The sequence below is a fragment of the Cariama cristata genome, unplaced genomic scaffold (genome assembly GCF_000690535.1).
Source record: "Cariama cristata isolate BGI_N322 unplaced genomic scaffold, ASM69053v1 scaffold14479, whole genome shotgun sequence".
Lineage (NCBI taxonomy): Eukaryota > Metazoa > Chordata > Aves > Cariamiformes > Cariamidae > Cariama > Cariama cristata.
The window spans coordinates 4,878-19,928 of NW_009636419.1; the positions used below are offsets into that span (position 1 = coordinate 4,878).

At 38.6% G+C, this 15,051-nt stretch overlaps 1 protein-coding gene across 1 annotated transcript in view; it reads right to left on the reverse strand.

Moving 5' to 3' along the window:
- The window catches only part of SLC36A4 (solute carrier family 36 (proton/amino acid symporter), member 4), a gene marked incomplete at both ends in the record, with an annotated part of 19,209 nt that extends 4,395 nt beyond the window's left edge, over window positions 1-14,814 (reverse strand). The window contains 5 exons of the mRNA XM_009707912.1: window positions 8,584-8,668; window positions 10,904-10,999; window positions 12,299-12,387; window positions 13,559-13,649; window positions 14,691-14,814. Of these exons, the coding sequence (XP_009706214.1) occupies window positions 8,584-8,668; window positions 10,904-10,999; window positions 12,299-12,387; window positions 13,559-13,649; window positions 14,691-14,814 (485 nt within the window). The remainder of the gene's footprint in view (window positions 1-8,583; window positions 8,669-10,903; window positions 11,000-12,298; window positions 12,388-13,558; window positions 13,650-14,690) is intronic.
- Between the last annotated feature and the right edge of the window lie 237 nt (window positions 14,815-15,051).

Sequence of the window (15,051 nt, forward strand, 5' to 3'; positions counted from 1 at the left end):
ATATGGCTGGAAAATGTAGTATACACTATTCAATGTAACTCTATTCAAGATTAGGTCTACTGTGATCAGCTACTCTGATGATGGGCTTAAGATCAGATCACACCTCCACATTGTCTTAGAGAAGAGTGGTCATACAAAATAGCCTTTATAACTACCTGCCTTTTATTTTCACAAAAAAATTGAGGAAAGCACGGAACATACTACAGCTGCACACAAACTCTCCAGAAGCATCATCAGAGGAATGAATATTGATGCAGAATCAGCAAAACACAGCTAACTAAAATTACCAGACTGTCACTCCCTGACACCAGCTTCCCACCTCCCATTTGCAGGTTTCAGATCCGAGTTATATTCCGACAATAAACCACAACACTGCAGTCTGCTTTACAATACTGTAAGCATGGTACCCCTTCTCCCCGCACTCCTCCCTGCCCTAGCATTCACCTGAGGAAGGAAACAGAGGCCAAATGGATTCTCAAAAATGTCATGACTTGCAGGAGTCTGTATCAGATCCGGTTCCTTGAGATACAATTTAAAGAAAGAAGTCAGGGCATCAAAGACATTCTAGCTGCGAGGGGGGGAAAAAAAAAAAAAAACAAAAAAAAAAAAAGATGACATTTTCTAAGTGCTCAACACAGATTCATATTTTGAGTAAACTAGATTTGCAGTCACAGCTGTCTTAGTCCCAGCTATGAAAAGCACCTACTTCTCATATGTTTTTAACCTAAAAGTTGCAATTCTAAGTCTGGAATAAATGTCAGTTCCACAAAATTCACAGTCTCCCTGCTGCCTCTTACTGCCTTCCACACCATCTCTCACTTGAGTCACCTTGCCTTCTCAAGTCTCTGATCAACTACACAAAACACTGTATACTCAAGTCTTCTCCATTACCTCATCCAAAAACAGAGGTTTGAATTCATGGAACCATAGAATAATTTAGGTTAGATGGGACCTCAGGAGGTCTATAGTCCAATTGCATGCTCACAGCTCCATCAGCTATGGGGTCAAACCAGATTGTTCCTCTTCCCATTCTCCAACTGGCTCTTGAAAACTTCTAAGGATGAAGACTGCACAACCTCTCTGGGCAACTGGTTCCAGTGCCTGACTGTCTTAAACTTTGCCTCAGGTCAGAAACTCCTGTGTTATTTTATGACCACTTTCTCTTGTCCTCCCACTTGACCTCGGTAAAGAGCTTGGTTCCATTTTCTAGACAACCTCTTCACAGTCTGGGGGGGACTGCTGTTAGGTCCTCCAAAAGCCAGTTCTTCTCCAAGCTGAACAAGCCCAGTTTCACCAGCCCTCGCAGGGCAAGTGCTCCAGCCTCGATCACTTCAGCAGCCCTCCCCCGAACTCACTCCAGTTTGTCAATGACTTTCCAGTACTGGGGATATCCAGAACTTGACCGAGTATTCTAGATGCAATCTAACAAATGAGAAGTAAAGGATGATAATCACATCCCTCAATCTACCAGCAATTTTCCTGTTTGTACAGCCCAGGATGCTGTTGGTTTCCTTTGTTGCCAGGGCACACTGCTGGCTCATGATCATGACCACTACCCTCTGAGCCTGACCATACAACCAGCTTTTTTCCCCAGTTAGCTGTCCATCAATCCAGACCATAACCACCTTACTTGGATACAAGGATATTGTCAGAGACAGCATGAAAAACTTTGCTAAATTCAAGGTGACATCTAGTGCTTTCTCATTATGTACAAATTCAGATGTCTTTTTTTTCCTTATAGAAGGCAATCAACTTGGTCAGTCTCTTGATAAACCCACACTGACTGGTTCCAGTCACCTTATTCTCTCTCATGTGCCCAGAAATGTGCTCAAAAAAATACTCAATCCCTGATTTTCAAAGAGATTGAAGAGAGGCTGACCGGCTTGTAATTCCCCAAATTATTCTTTTGGCCTTTTATAAAGATACATACAACACTTGCCTCTCCTCAGTTCACAAGGACCTCCCCCACTCTGCATGGTCTTTCAAAGACTACAGGTTTCTCCCAGCACTCTCAGATACAGCTCATCTGGTCCCAGACTCCTTCCTTTCTCTTCGTCTTCAGAAAACAGCAATCACACCGCTTTAATCAGACTTTGACAGTATAAAGCAAGGTAATTCCTTACTCTCTTCCCATCTTTGTTCTGTGAGGTCACAGCTATCATTGTATAAAGGTATTTTGTAACTCTACTCAGAAAATGGAACAAACCTTATTTATTTGTGACAGCCTTCACCCTAGTGAGATCTGACCAACCCCAGAGGATTATTCAGCTATAAATCTTTAGATTATTAAAAAAAGCAGAGCCCTACCTGAAACAGCCCCGTTTCCCAAAGCGTATCCTATGGAGGATTACAGCTTTGTACAGAGAAAAAACCTGTGAAACGGTTAGTTAAGTTCCACTTATCCCCTAGTAACCACTGAAAGTGCACACACTTATCCCAGGCAGAGTATTTTAGAGACCAGCTTGCCAGCAGATGACGAGGTTACTGTGAGCTGTAACGCTGCTAATACTGCAGACAGTAGTATTGTCTGGGCAAGGAGGACGTTTCTGAAATTTCCTCTCCACTAGCTATTACTTGCACGCAGCAAAATGTGAAACTCATGACTTCAAAATTAGTATTTTAATTGATTAAAAAAAACTTCTGAAATTTTCAGTTCAACTGCTCACTGTCAAGCTGTTTTCATTATGTCCATTATACGCAGGTTTTTGCATTACTAAAATACTTTGGGGGTAAATTTTATGTACACATACACGCACGTGTATATGCCATGTAACTGATATTATGGACACAGTTACACTGATAGAAAAGCATGGGAGGACAGTTTATTCCCTTTTGTGGATATATATACCTTTAAATCAATTTCATATCAATAAAGTAGCTTTAACAACATCAGTCAGGGTAGAACTACTTACAAGTTTAGGCAAGGCCACAGGAAATATCTCTACCACAGAGGTGGATTTTGACTTGACAGAATAGTAATTCTGCACATTGACTCAGAAGAGGCACACCAGGTAAGATCCAGCAAACGTTAATCTTGTAGGGGAGCTAAACAAACAGGCAAGAGTCACTGACGGGTGGAAGAAACCTGAGTCACAAAGTAAAATGCAAAAATTATTAAAAGTAAGGATCACTATTCCCCCTCTTAGAGTGGAGCAATTTGCTGTGGGAGATTCGACAGTAAAGAGCAGCAGAAAAAAACTCTAACAAAGATGAGATTATACTCATTTGTTCAAGAGCAGGATAACATTACCATCACTTTGAAAGTGTTTTGCTAATTTTTTTTATAAAAATTAATCAGATAACACTTAAAACTGTTTAACACGTAAAAAAATACAAAGCCGCGGGAGGACTTTTTTTTTAAAAAAAACCTCTCTCTCATATGCTGTTTAGCTCCATACAAGTTTACTGCTAATTGTGTTATGATGGACTATGACTCACTATCTGCCTAACCTAGTCTCTTAAATATTAGAATTAATATAAATCTCCAATTCCTATTCTGGACCACAATCACTTTCAATCTCCTGCTGCTCTCTGCTAGTGCATCACCGCATAAGGCAGTCATGCTGGGCCAAGAACTGCAGATGTTGTATCTGCCTGTCTTTTTCCTAAACAAAGCAACATTATCTGAAATGTCACTGGAATGTCAATCAACTTAGGCAAACCTTTTCATTTATCCATCCAATGGATCTGTCCTTGAAAAAGGCATACATACCTATTCTTTTGTATATGTCACAGAGCCCAGTGAACATTGTTCAACTTCCATTCTGAACATACATTATCTGCATTTTGTTCTGTGCTTATCATGAGTGTTCCTGGGAGTTCCACAAACGTTTCCCTAAACCACATGAGGAAATACCATTCTGGTTTTAGAAAGGAAGTACACAGCCACTGAAGTCACCAGGCATAGTGACTACAAAGGCTAGTGATGTCCCCAGTTACAAGGTGACTGCATCAGAAGTCACTTCAGTTATTCAAGCATTAACTTACATGGTGCGATGTCTGAAACAGCTTTACGGAAGTGCTTCGCCTAATGTCTCATTTACATAGCCCAAGCACAGCATCCACCAACTTCAGCTGTATCCAGGAAGACCAAACACTTGCACAAATCTGGTTATCAGATTCCTTATGTCAAGCACTTGGAAAACAACTAAAGCACAACTAGTCACTGCAGAAATTCAGTTCACCTTCTTCTTACAAGAACTATCTCATCTCAGAAGCAAGAAATAATTCCGTTTCCTTAGTCTCTTCAACTGAGACCACTGTTTCCTTGCCTGTATCCCAAAACCCACTCTTTCTGTCATACAGTCTATGGACTTTTCAACATCTAGTAGGATTAACACAGTAGTCTTTGAACTCATTGGTTCCTCCTAATTCCTTCCTTACTCAGCTCAGAGCAACAGTCAGTACAATACATGAGGCCAGATCTGGCACAAAACCAGTATGTTATCAGACAGATAAAGACGACATTGTAATCCCGCAATTTGGCACGAACAGGCCACACGTTTCACAGTTCATTTAGTTCTGGTATTTCATTATTACTCAGTACTCAACTTTGCAACATTTTTAACACTTCGAGTTTTATTTCTAAGTACAATTTCCTAAGTTTCAGAGGTTTTTTCCTTTTTACACAAACTGAAAAAAAAAAATCAAAATCCCATTAGGTAGCATCCCACTGATGGGTCATCTTCAAAGTGCTCAAGATCTAATAAAGTACTCCCACACAGCAAGAACATGTTTTCATTTTTTAGCTTTATCAGCAATGAGGACACTTTTCCAGAGAACTCAGCAAATATTCACGAGCAAGTTCATAAATGCCAAGACTCTTGACTTAAGGTTTTCTGTTGCTCAAGCAGGAAAAGCAAAGTAACCATGGCATGAAAAGGGACCATGCTCTTTTGGAAACAGATTTTTTTTTCCTAGCCCAGTGTGTTCCTGCTCCAGTCCTGTTGCAGTCAACCTCCAGCTCTTGTTCCAGTTTTACCATTCTTCTTCAATTCTACACACCTTTGTGCATAAGCCCCATATTTGCATGCTGCCAGACTTTACCAGAACTCTCTTCGCCAACCTGAGTTTCTTTGGTGCCTCAGCAAAATATTCCTTAGGAAAAGCTTCATTTGAATTTTGATATAACTGGAAATAAGGTCTTGTAGCACAAAGTATCTGGAAAACTAATGTAATGCAGCAACCATTATTATAATCCCACAGACACTAATCAGAAAAGATTTAGCATCAGAAGCTATACTGCATATCCATTAGTAGGAAAGGTATATCAAACATTTCGCAGAATTCAAAAGATAAATATTTAGACTCACACGCACCACTCTGTGTCTAACTATATATTCACCTCAAAGTAATGTGGTCTGATGAATACTCAATTCACGTGCCAGAACCATTCTAAAATGCTTTGTTGCTTTTTCATTCTGTGAAATAGTAAATAAGGTGAAGGAAGAGACTACTAAGTTTGGGTTGGTATTAGTTTTAACCAGGAATATCACAGAAAATCTCTCAGTGGATGTTCCCACTGGTTCCGGTGGGCTGTTAGGTTGCACACACCAACACGCAAACATAATAAGAGCATGGAGCATAATGCAGAGATATTGGTCAAGAAGAGGTATTAGTAACATTTTTTACTATGTTTTTCTTTTATTTTAGTTCTCTACCCCCCCAATTCACCTTCCTCACTCTTCCAGGGCCCCAACCAACCAGGGATTTAGAGCAGCACCAATTCCCGTTCTCTGGTGCCCTCTGCGGGGCAGAGTTCTGCAACAGAAAATTGCCAGGAAGAAACCACAGCCTCCTCCCTCCCCGAGGAAAGAGCACAGGGCAACCTGAATCAAATACGCTTGGAAGTGGGACTTCTGAATTGCTGATGACTTCAATTCATTCACAGCGTACATGTCATGGGTCTCTGCAGCCACCGCTTTTACAGGGGTTGCTTTTCTGTAAGATCTTTCAACCTTTCCGTAAGAAAGCAGGAACAGGATTCCTGAAAAGGTTTTCGTTTTTTTCCAAAAAAATCTACAAAAGCCAAAGTCAGTATGTGTTCAGTCTTACCTTTTGCTTAACATCAAAACACATACATATATAACAACGGGTTGATTAGACATGTATTGATAGGAAAGGTTTTAATTCAAACTTACATTACAAAGGATGTAATAAAAATCCCCACTTCAGAAGGCCAGCAAAAGGACGTCAGATGTAAAACAGGATTTTTAGGTATTGAGATAAGATTACGACAGTGGGACTGTAGTTTTTAAGGTTCGGGGCGGGGGGGGTTTCTCTCCCAAAATGACAGTTACAGAGTATCCTGCTTCCAAATACACAAACCCACCTCATCTGCACAGGATCTTCATCCGTAGAACTTGGAATACTTTTTAAATACAATATAAATACTCATCTACAAGGGGAGGAAAAAAAAAAAAAAAAAACTTACTATCTCCTATGTACTAACTGCCCAAGGGGTCACTCTTCTTCCTCATTATGGTAAGCTATGCCAAGACACCTTTATTCTACCTTTTAGGTAGAGTAAGAGTGCATATGGATGATGCTCAGTAACCTGCCATACCTTATTCCTCACCAACTTCACTAATTACAGAAGCACACATTCAGATACAGGCTTAGATTCAACCTCATTAGCTTTATATCAAGTAACTAACCATAGTCTTATGAGCAGAAAACATGGCAGAGTACATCGGTGGCGTTGTGGTATCTTAATGAGCCCACGGAGGCGAGAGCAGCACAAGTTCAAAGTGCCTGTGGCTCCCACCTGAGCAGCCAACCTGTGGGGGCTGACCTCCCACGGACCTCCTGCATGGACACACAGACTGCTGACTGCAACCGCCCAGAGTGCAAAGAGAAAGGACCCGCAGGCATCAGGGACCCTGTCAACAGAAAAATCTCCACCGATGAGAAAGAGAGCTTAGAAGGACTGGAGAATGAGAGGCAAAAAACATGAATGAAAGTAGCAGCAGCCTTCATGAAAGCGATAGGCATGGTTTTGTTTGCTTTTCTCAGTGACAGATGGCTGTGAGGGAGAAAAGGGATAGCTGGGCTTTACTGAAAGGTTTGGGGGTTGCTTGGGACGTATATAGGCATTTGTGGTTGTGGGGATTCATTTGCAATTTTTAATTGACTTTTTCATAAATATGGCAGGACGAAATACTTGATTTTTAGATATCCTTAACTAAATCAACTTGCACAAAATGAATCACGGTATTTTTCTAATAATTAATATCCAATCTATTTAAAAATCTGTAACATATTGAAATGTGTTTGTTTATATCTAATACTACATATTATATGTTTAATAGTATTTACAGTAAAACACATCAAACGCTACATAAGCAGTGCTATTTAATATTTTCATTCATAACACAGATGATGTAGTAAGCAGGGTTTAAACTTCTAATCCAGATGGAAAGTGAAAGAATATTGAAGAACAGGATTAAAATTCAACCTTGAGAACTGTTAAAAATCAATCTGGTAAGGAAAAATAAAGGATTCTATAGGTAAGCAGAAACTATCTGTACAGAAAGAACCACCAGAAGACTTGCCTAGAATACAGCTCTGCAGTAAAGGATCAAGAGATCACAGTGGATCACAAGTCAATCATGATTTAGCAATGACATGCTCCCGCAAAATGACCATTATACAGATCATACTCCAGACTGACACTTCAGTAAGACCTGTGAAATAACCTTTCAGCTCTATTGGTCACAAACAAACTTCAACTAGAGTAGCATAACCAACTTCAGGGATAAAACTTGGAGAAAAAAAAAAGAGAGAGATGTGACCAACTGCAGAGCATCCACAGAAAAGCAAGAAGAATTATTAGATTCTATCATGTCTCCCCTCTATTAGATAGAGGGGAGAAATGATAACAATATTCAAAAATATAAAAGGTATCCACAAATAGAAAAGAATAAATTACTTACAGCTAGAACACAAAATAAAGGACTTAAAATGCTGATAAGAAATTCTAAGCTTCTATAAAGAAGCAGTTGTCTAACAGAGAAGAAAGCACTGCCACTGACTACTGAGGAGGCTCTGAAATTTCAATGTCGGGCATTTTTAAGAACAAAAATCAGGATTGGTTTAGATACAATGGATTCTGTGGCAGATGAGACCATTCTACAAAAAGGGAAGAGACTAAACAAGAACCAAAGAAAGATTCCATGTGACATGAAAAGGGAAAAATACGCCCAAGAGGTAAGGTGAAAAAAAGGAAGTCAGCAGAATGCCTTGCAAAAGAAAGAAAAAAAAAAAAAAGTCAGGGATGCCTGCCTCCTAGACCATTTTCAGCCTTATTTTCTATCATTTCCACAATTAATTTTTAAATTCAACAAGCAAATTGGAGGGCAATGAAGCCACAAACACTTGCACAAGATCTGAATTTAGTTCACCTTGCACATTGCTCCTTTTTACCAAAAGCTCTCTTGTGGAAACCGTGGTAGAACCCTTTATGTACATCTCTCAGCTTCACATTTTAAAAGCAGTTCTGTTGGACTTCATAAGGATAGGAAACAAAAGTGAGGAAAAATTAATCTAAAACCATAACTGTTGCCATACAGCAACATTACTCACTTGTTTCACGTTTTCTGCCAAGAACACAACATAAACGCTACAAAATCCCAGCTGTGTTATCACTAGGAAAAAGTCCACAATATACCTGAGGAAGAAAAAACAAGCATACATTATGTTTAGGATCCAAACAAATAACCCATTTCTACCTAATATGCAATAACTGCTCCTTTTTACAGTAGTCAAAATGCTACATTCAAATGCCACATTCAACTCATTAGCACTGCAATGCAGGTTCCTCTTATGGCAAAACAGAGTGGTTTTGTATGTGTCTTTAAGGTAACATTGAGTAGGCATCAAAGTTTCTCAAAAAAAAAAAAAAAAGGTATTCACTTCTTTTAAAGTGCCATAAAAACAAATTCAAAGACTTAATGTGGTACAAATAACATACATACATAACATACATACATAACAAACAACAGACATATATATTCAATGCACATATAAATTCTGTGTCCGTTAGCCCCTAACACAGCAGTTTTCCACCAGAACCAGAGATGTAATGTCTCACAGAATCAGAGAGTGGTCGCGGTTGGCAGGGACCTCTGGAGATCGTCCAGTCCAACCCCTCTACCAAAGCAGGGTCACCTACAGCAAGTTGCACAGGATCGCGTCCAGGCGGGTTTTGAATATCTCCAGAGAAGGAGACTCCACAACCTCTCTGGGTAGCCTGCACCAGTGCTCTGCATCCCTCACAGTACAGAAGTTCTTCCTCATACTCAGATGGAACTTGCTGAGTTTCAGTGTGTGCCTGCTGCCCCTTAACCCACTGCTGGGCTCCACTGGAAAGAGTCTGGCCCCATCCTCTTGACACCCTTAAGGTATTTATAAGTGTTGACGAGACCCCCTCTCAAGTCCTCTTTTCTCCAGACTGAAGTTCTTCTCCAGATCCAGTTCCCTCAGCCTTTCCTCATCAGGGAGATGCTCCAGTCCCCTCATCATCTTCGTTGCCCTCCACTGGACTCTCCCCAGTACTTCCTTGTCTTTTTTGAACTGGAGAGCCCAGAACTGGACACAGAACTCCAGATGTGGCCTCACCAGGGCAGAGTAGAGGGGGAGGACAACCTCCCTCAACCCACTGGTCACACTCTTCCTGATGCACCCCAACATACAGTCTAAGTTACATAAGTTTCAGCAATTTAAGATAAACATTTTCACATCTTACTAAGTGGGTCTATGTCATAGTATCCAAATATACATTCAGACACTGTATCTCATTGAAAAAAAAAAACACTCTAAACTATGGTTCAGATTGTTTTTTAAAAATGTTATACACAATGGTGGCCTGAAGACATGCTTTAATGAAACTCTTTGCTAGAGTCAGGCATACAGCAGGGATCTGCCTCAGAGAATGAATTTGCTGCAGTACAGTGGCTCTGGAAATCAAATTGCCATTTGTGGCTTGTAATTCTGGTGTATTACTGAATTGTCATTATATTTCACTACAAAGCAATTTTCCCTCTAACTGAGCTCTACTCCATTCCTATGGAGTCATCACAAAGATCTTAAAAAGATTAGCTCACCTTTTTCTTATTCAAAACAAAGTAATAGCCAAAAGGTCTGACGCAAGATACTGCATCCTTGAAAATAACAGGTCTAAAAAATTCTTCCTCAAGTGAAGAAAAAAACCACTTTAAATTAACGTGGAACAACATGTCTGAGTTTGAGTTTCACTACTGTGTAGTCATACCATAAACTCCATAAACAGCTATATAGCAACAAATGGCAAAGAAAAAATAATGGTCTTTCTTAAAAGATGGATAAAGTATTTAAGAGAACAAGACATTAATATCTGCATGTCATTATTGCAAAATATAGTAAATATTTCTCCATTATTTGTATGTTATATTTAAACAGGAATCAAAGAATCTCCTTGCTTCCTTTCAGAATAAATATATCGAAGTAACTAACATTTGCAATTTCAGTCTGCTTAAAGTGTGCACTCTGATGAAGAGAAATGTATTTAAGGTAAAAGAGAATGAAAACTTAAATCACTTCACTACAGTAGACAATACAGAATGTATTTCTGGTTATACCACATCTCTTCCTATATTACTAAACAGAAACCTTTTCTTCACAGCTCTTCTAGATGAGAAAATTGAATTGCCTAACAGAGAGCGACACTCCCCAATCCTCACATGTCACCACTACCAGCTGGCTGCAGCAAACAACAAGTAACACTGCTGGGAAGTATTTCAAGCACGGAAAACACGTTCTTAAAGCAGGTAACATATTAGTAAAAAGGAAATCTCTTAACCATTCCAAGTATAGCCATTCGTTTTTAATAACAAATTTATTAAATTAAATTCTAATACAAACTTACCGTCCCCAAGAAGCTCGCTTCTGAAGAGCAGTCAGGGGTCCCACTTCCATGGCATAACTAACTGTATCGCTATACCCCAGTGAGGATTTTTTCATCCTGAAATCAAAGAGTGAAGAAAGAACGGAGTTACTAGAAATTATGACAGCCTAGATCCCTACCTTGAAAACGCTGGTGGCCTCCCAGGATCATAATAACTAATCACCTGTGTCACCATTCTGCAGCTGCTGAATTTTAGAGGCATGGTTTGGGCTTCCTTTCCCCAGGAAGGGCTATTCAGCACTCTACAAGCATGTGAACCATAATGCTACTTCCCTCTAATTCAACAGTAGTAAAATCAGTTTCTTACAAGACAAGTTTCTTGATAAGTTAATCCAAAAATCAGATTCTTATCAGCTTAAGAAATTCGTTTCAAATCTAAAAGTCACAAAGAACTTCCATGGGATTCAACAGATTTTCCTGGACAAGCAGTTAATCGCAATTGTTTCAGTGACCTTAGTTTTATGCACGTCTTCAAAGGCCATTCAAAACTACAGAGGAAAAAGTGAAGAATTCAGGAATGGCAGGATCCCTTCACAGCACAATATCATATTAAACTGATAAGAGATTTTCCAGCTTCATGGACATGAACAGTTTTGTGTTTCTATTCAGCTCAAAAACTTCATTGCACTTTTTAAATACGAGACTCTCCCACTGCTTCTCTTTAACACCTGACAGTAAGATAAAAATGTTTAATAAAAGTCACTATTAATCAAAATACTCTATCAGTCAAATTTGAATAACTACTTCCCCCCCCAGTATTGTACATCACATTTGGAGGAGTATCTAGTGTTTATCTGCTCGCTAGCATCATTTTAACACATTCCTTCAGCACTACAATTTCAAAGAATCAAGTTGACACAATCCAAAGACACAGAGCTCATATATAATCATGAAAGACATTAAAAGCATTTCTTAGTTTATCTTTTATTCCTATAAACTGGCTATTTATAAATTGGACACTTTTCAAAGCCATGAAGAAAGCTATGAAGATAAAGAAGGACTAACAGACTGAAGCTAAGTAATTAAAATCGCAATGAGAAAGACATGATTATTTGTCAGCAAAGACAGCGAACAGGATACTGGGCAACACAAGTTAAACTAACTTCATTTTGTGTATGAGCAGAAAATCAATATTTTTTCAATGTATTAAAGCAGTGCTGCACAAAGCATAGCTATCATTTATAGTTTCACGATAAGAATTTGACTGTTTTTTCTTTCATGTACAAGATTCTGAACTGGAGAGAAGAAACTGCTACAGCATCAGGACATTCTGTAGGCCAAATATCAGAAATAGAAAAGAAGAAAGAAAAAAATAATACTCAAACTCAGCAACAGAATGAGTAGTTCCACATTTACCTCTGACATAGGCAGTGGCTGCAACGTACCAAGATGTGCATACAATGAACAGATATAACTCCTATGAACACAAGGCTGATTGGTCCAATCTGGAACGGAAAAAAAAATAAAGGCAGGACACAGGATATAAGCAGAATTTTTCAAGAAAATATGCTTGGGGAAAGTAAAAAATTTCACATGGTAGCAAATAAATAAAGAATTAAAAATTTTATGCAATTCGATTTTTTTCCCCTCTCAGAGAGAGATTTGCTGCTGATGTTTTATGGCATTCTTACTTTTAGTTCATTACTTGACAGAAGGCTACTCAGGGGTGATCAAGCCATAAATAACAAATGGGCATGAAGAACTTCAGTCTTCTAACAACTTCCTTAAGATATTTGCCAAAAAATAATTGTCAAGAGAGAAGACTGCATATACTGCACAATTCAAAACAGTGGCTTGAACCACTTTAAAGTGGCAATGACAATAAAAGTTTCTTTCCCTTACTTAGTAGGCTTGATGATGTGCAGTAAAAAAAAAAAAAAAAAAAAAACCACAACACAGCCACGATCCTGATTACTACTACTGTTACAAGGTATAGATAATTTTCAAATTAAATAATTTGTTTCAGAGTAGAAGTTTGACTAAAAGTTTTCACAGAAAGGTACTTGCTTTTCACATGTAACTTTCATTCTTAAACTGAACATCCTGTAATAAAGACTTACAGGATTATTTAGTTGTAAGGTGAAAATTTCACTTGATTAAATTTACCCTGCCTTAGGAAATGCATTATTTGTTACCCGGTATAAACAAGCCGTGCTACACCCTGTTTCTGCAGAAACACAAGACTGATTTAATGAGCTGAGGTTGCATCCCAGGGTTAGGATGGCTACAGGACTAATCTGGCTCTGGAGAAGTCTGGACAAAGATAAGACAACCCCATAATAACAATTCCCAAGAGACATCATAGGAATCTGAGTGAAGAAAAATCTTTCTTTCTTCTGACAAAGTTTTTCTTTTCACCAGAAAAACACTTCAGCTAAGCAAAAATACAACACATGCTATAAAGTCTTCAGGATAAAGTAGTAACTTTAAAAAAAAAATAAAAAAATCTCAATCTTCAGTACTAACTTCACCAGACTAAAGAGGAAAAATGGAACACAACTCTGTCGAAGTTGGTAGTGACAAAGTATTGAGATTTTAGTTTTTCAGGCTCAGACGCAGATCTGTAGATCTTTCTAGATAATTTTTCTAATCTATGAAAAATAACTGAATTCTTACCACAATACCAGCATTTTTTATTGCAAGTGGAAGACCAAGAAGCCCAGTTCCAATGTTTCCCTTGAGGAGGTGTGTTAGTGTTTGTATAAACCTGAGGATAAAAACATTAAGTCAACATTAGAAGTGCAGGGGGAGAAAAAAAAGCAAACAGAAACCCACACCCTCTGTCATTTATTAATAAAGGGACAAATTGTAAGCTTCAACTACTTTAAGGTGACCCAGCTACATTAAAGAATGTCTAGCACATTCAAATAACGTTCTATTAATCTTTACATGTGAGCTCCTTCAAATAGAACATACAAGTCTGATCCTCAGTTCCTTCCCCCAGCTTGTGAAAGGTGTAATTTTATTATCCTGTGTAATTTATTATCCTTTTTCCTCAAAGTCAAAATTACCAAATTTCATCAATGCTATTTTAGAATCATAGAATCATAATGGTTGGAAGAGACCTCAAAGATCATCAAGTCCAACCGTATACCCGATGCCACCATGCCCACTAAACCCACTAGACCATATCTCGAAGCGCCACATCTAAACGTTTTTTGAACACCTCCAGGGACGATGACTCCACCACCTCCCTGGGGAGCCCGTTCCAATGCCTAACGACTCTAACAGTGAAGAAGTTCTTCCTAATATCCAACCTGAACCTCCCCTGGTGCAACTTGAGACCATTTCCTCTTGTCCTATCACTAGTTATCAATAACATTCAAAACAATTACCAGCTGCAAATCACAAGTCTGACAGCCAAAGCTTTCTCAAAAGAAGAAAAAAACCTTCACAAGTTCTTCTAATTAACAAACAGATTATTTCCAAAGTCTTCTGAAGTTTCTTGATGAAGAAATAAAATCAATCAAAACCTTCTTTAAACAGTGCTTGGATTTTAAGTGACCCAATCACTTTACAAATGGGCACCCTGTAATATTTTGCAGCCAGTACATTGTTAGCTTCCAAAGAACGGAGAATCTACTCAAAATGGGTTGCTTTTTGGCAGAACTATGCAAAGTCCTCATGTATAACCACAAAACTGTGCCGCAGGTGCAAGAAAACCCTTCAAGAGTTCAGTAAACTACTCATGAGAAACAAGTCGGAGGCAACAAATTTTAACAAGGTGATACTTAAGAGTAACACATACGTAATGCCTTCTTCATTATCAAGTTGGTAATGCTTCTCAACTGGCAGGAAATCATTTTCTTGCTCTTCATCTGAGATGCCATCTGAATTTTGCTCATCAATTAAAGGCTTCATTACTTCCATGTCTGTACAACAGAGTTAACACTACATTAGCATTAGAAACAAACTTATAATTTAGAAGTAAAACATGACTCAAACTTCCCATGCCATGAGGTTTACATGTGTTCCTAACTACAAACCTGAGTTAGGCAGACAAATATCCACAGCACAAGTTTGCACAGGAAATTCCCTCTCTTTAAAGTGGCAGACCATTTCATTATCATTATTATCATGGCCAAACACTACAGTTTTTCATTATGAAA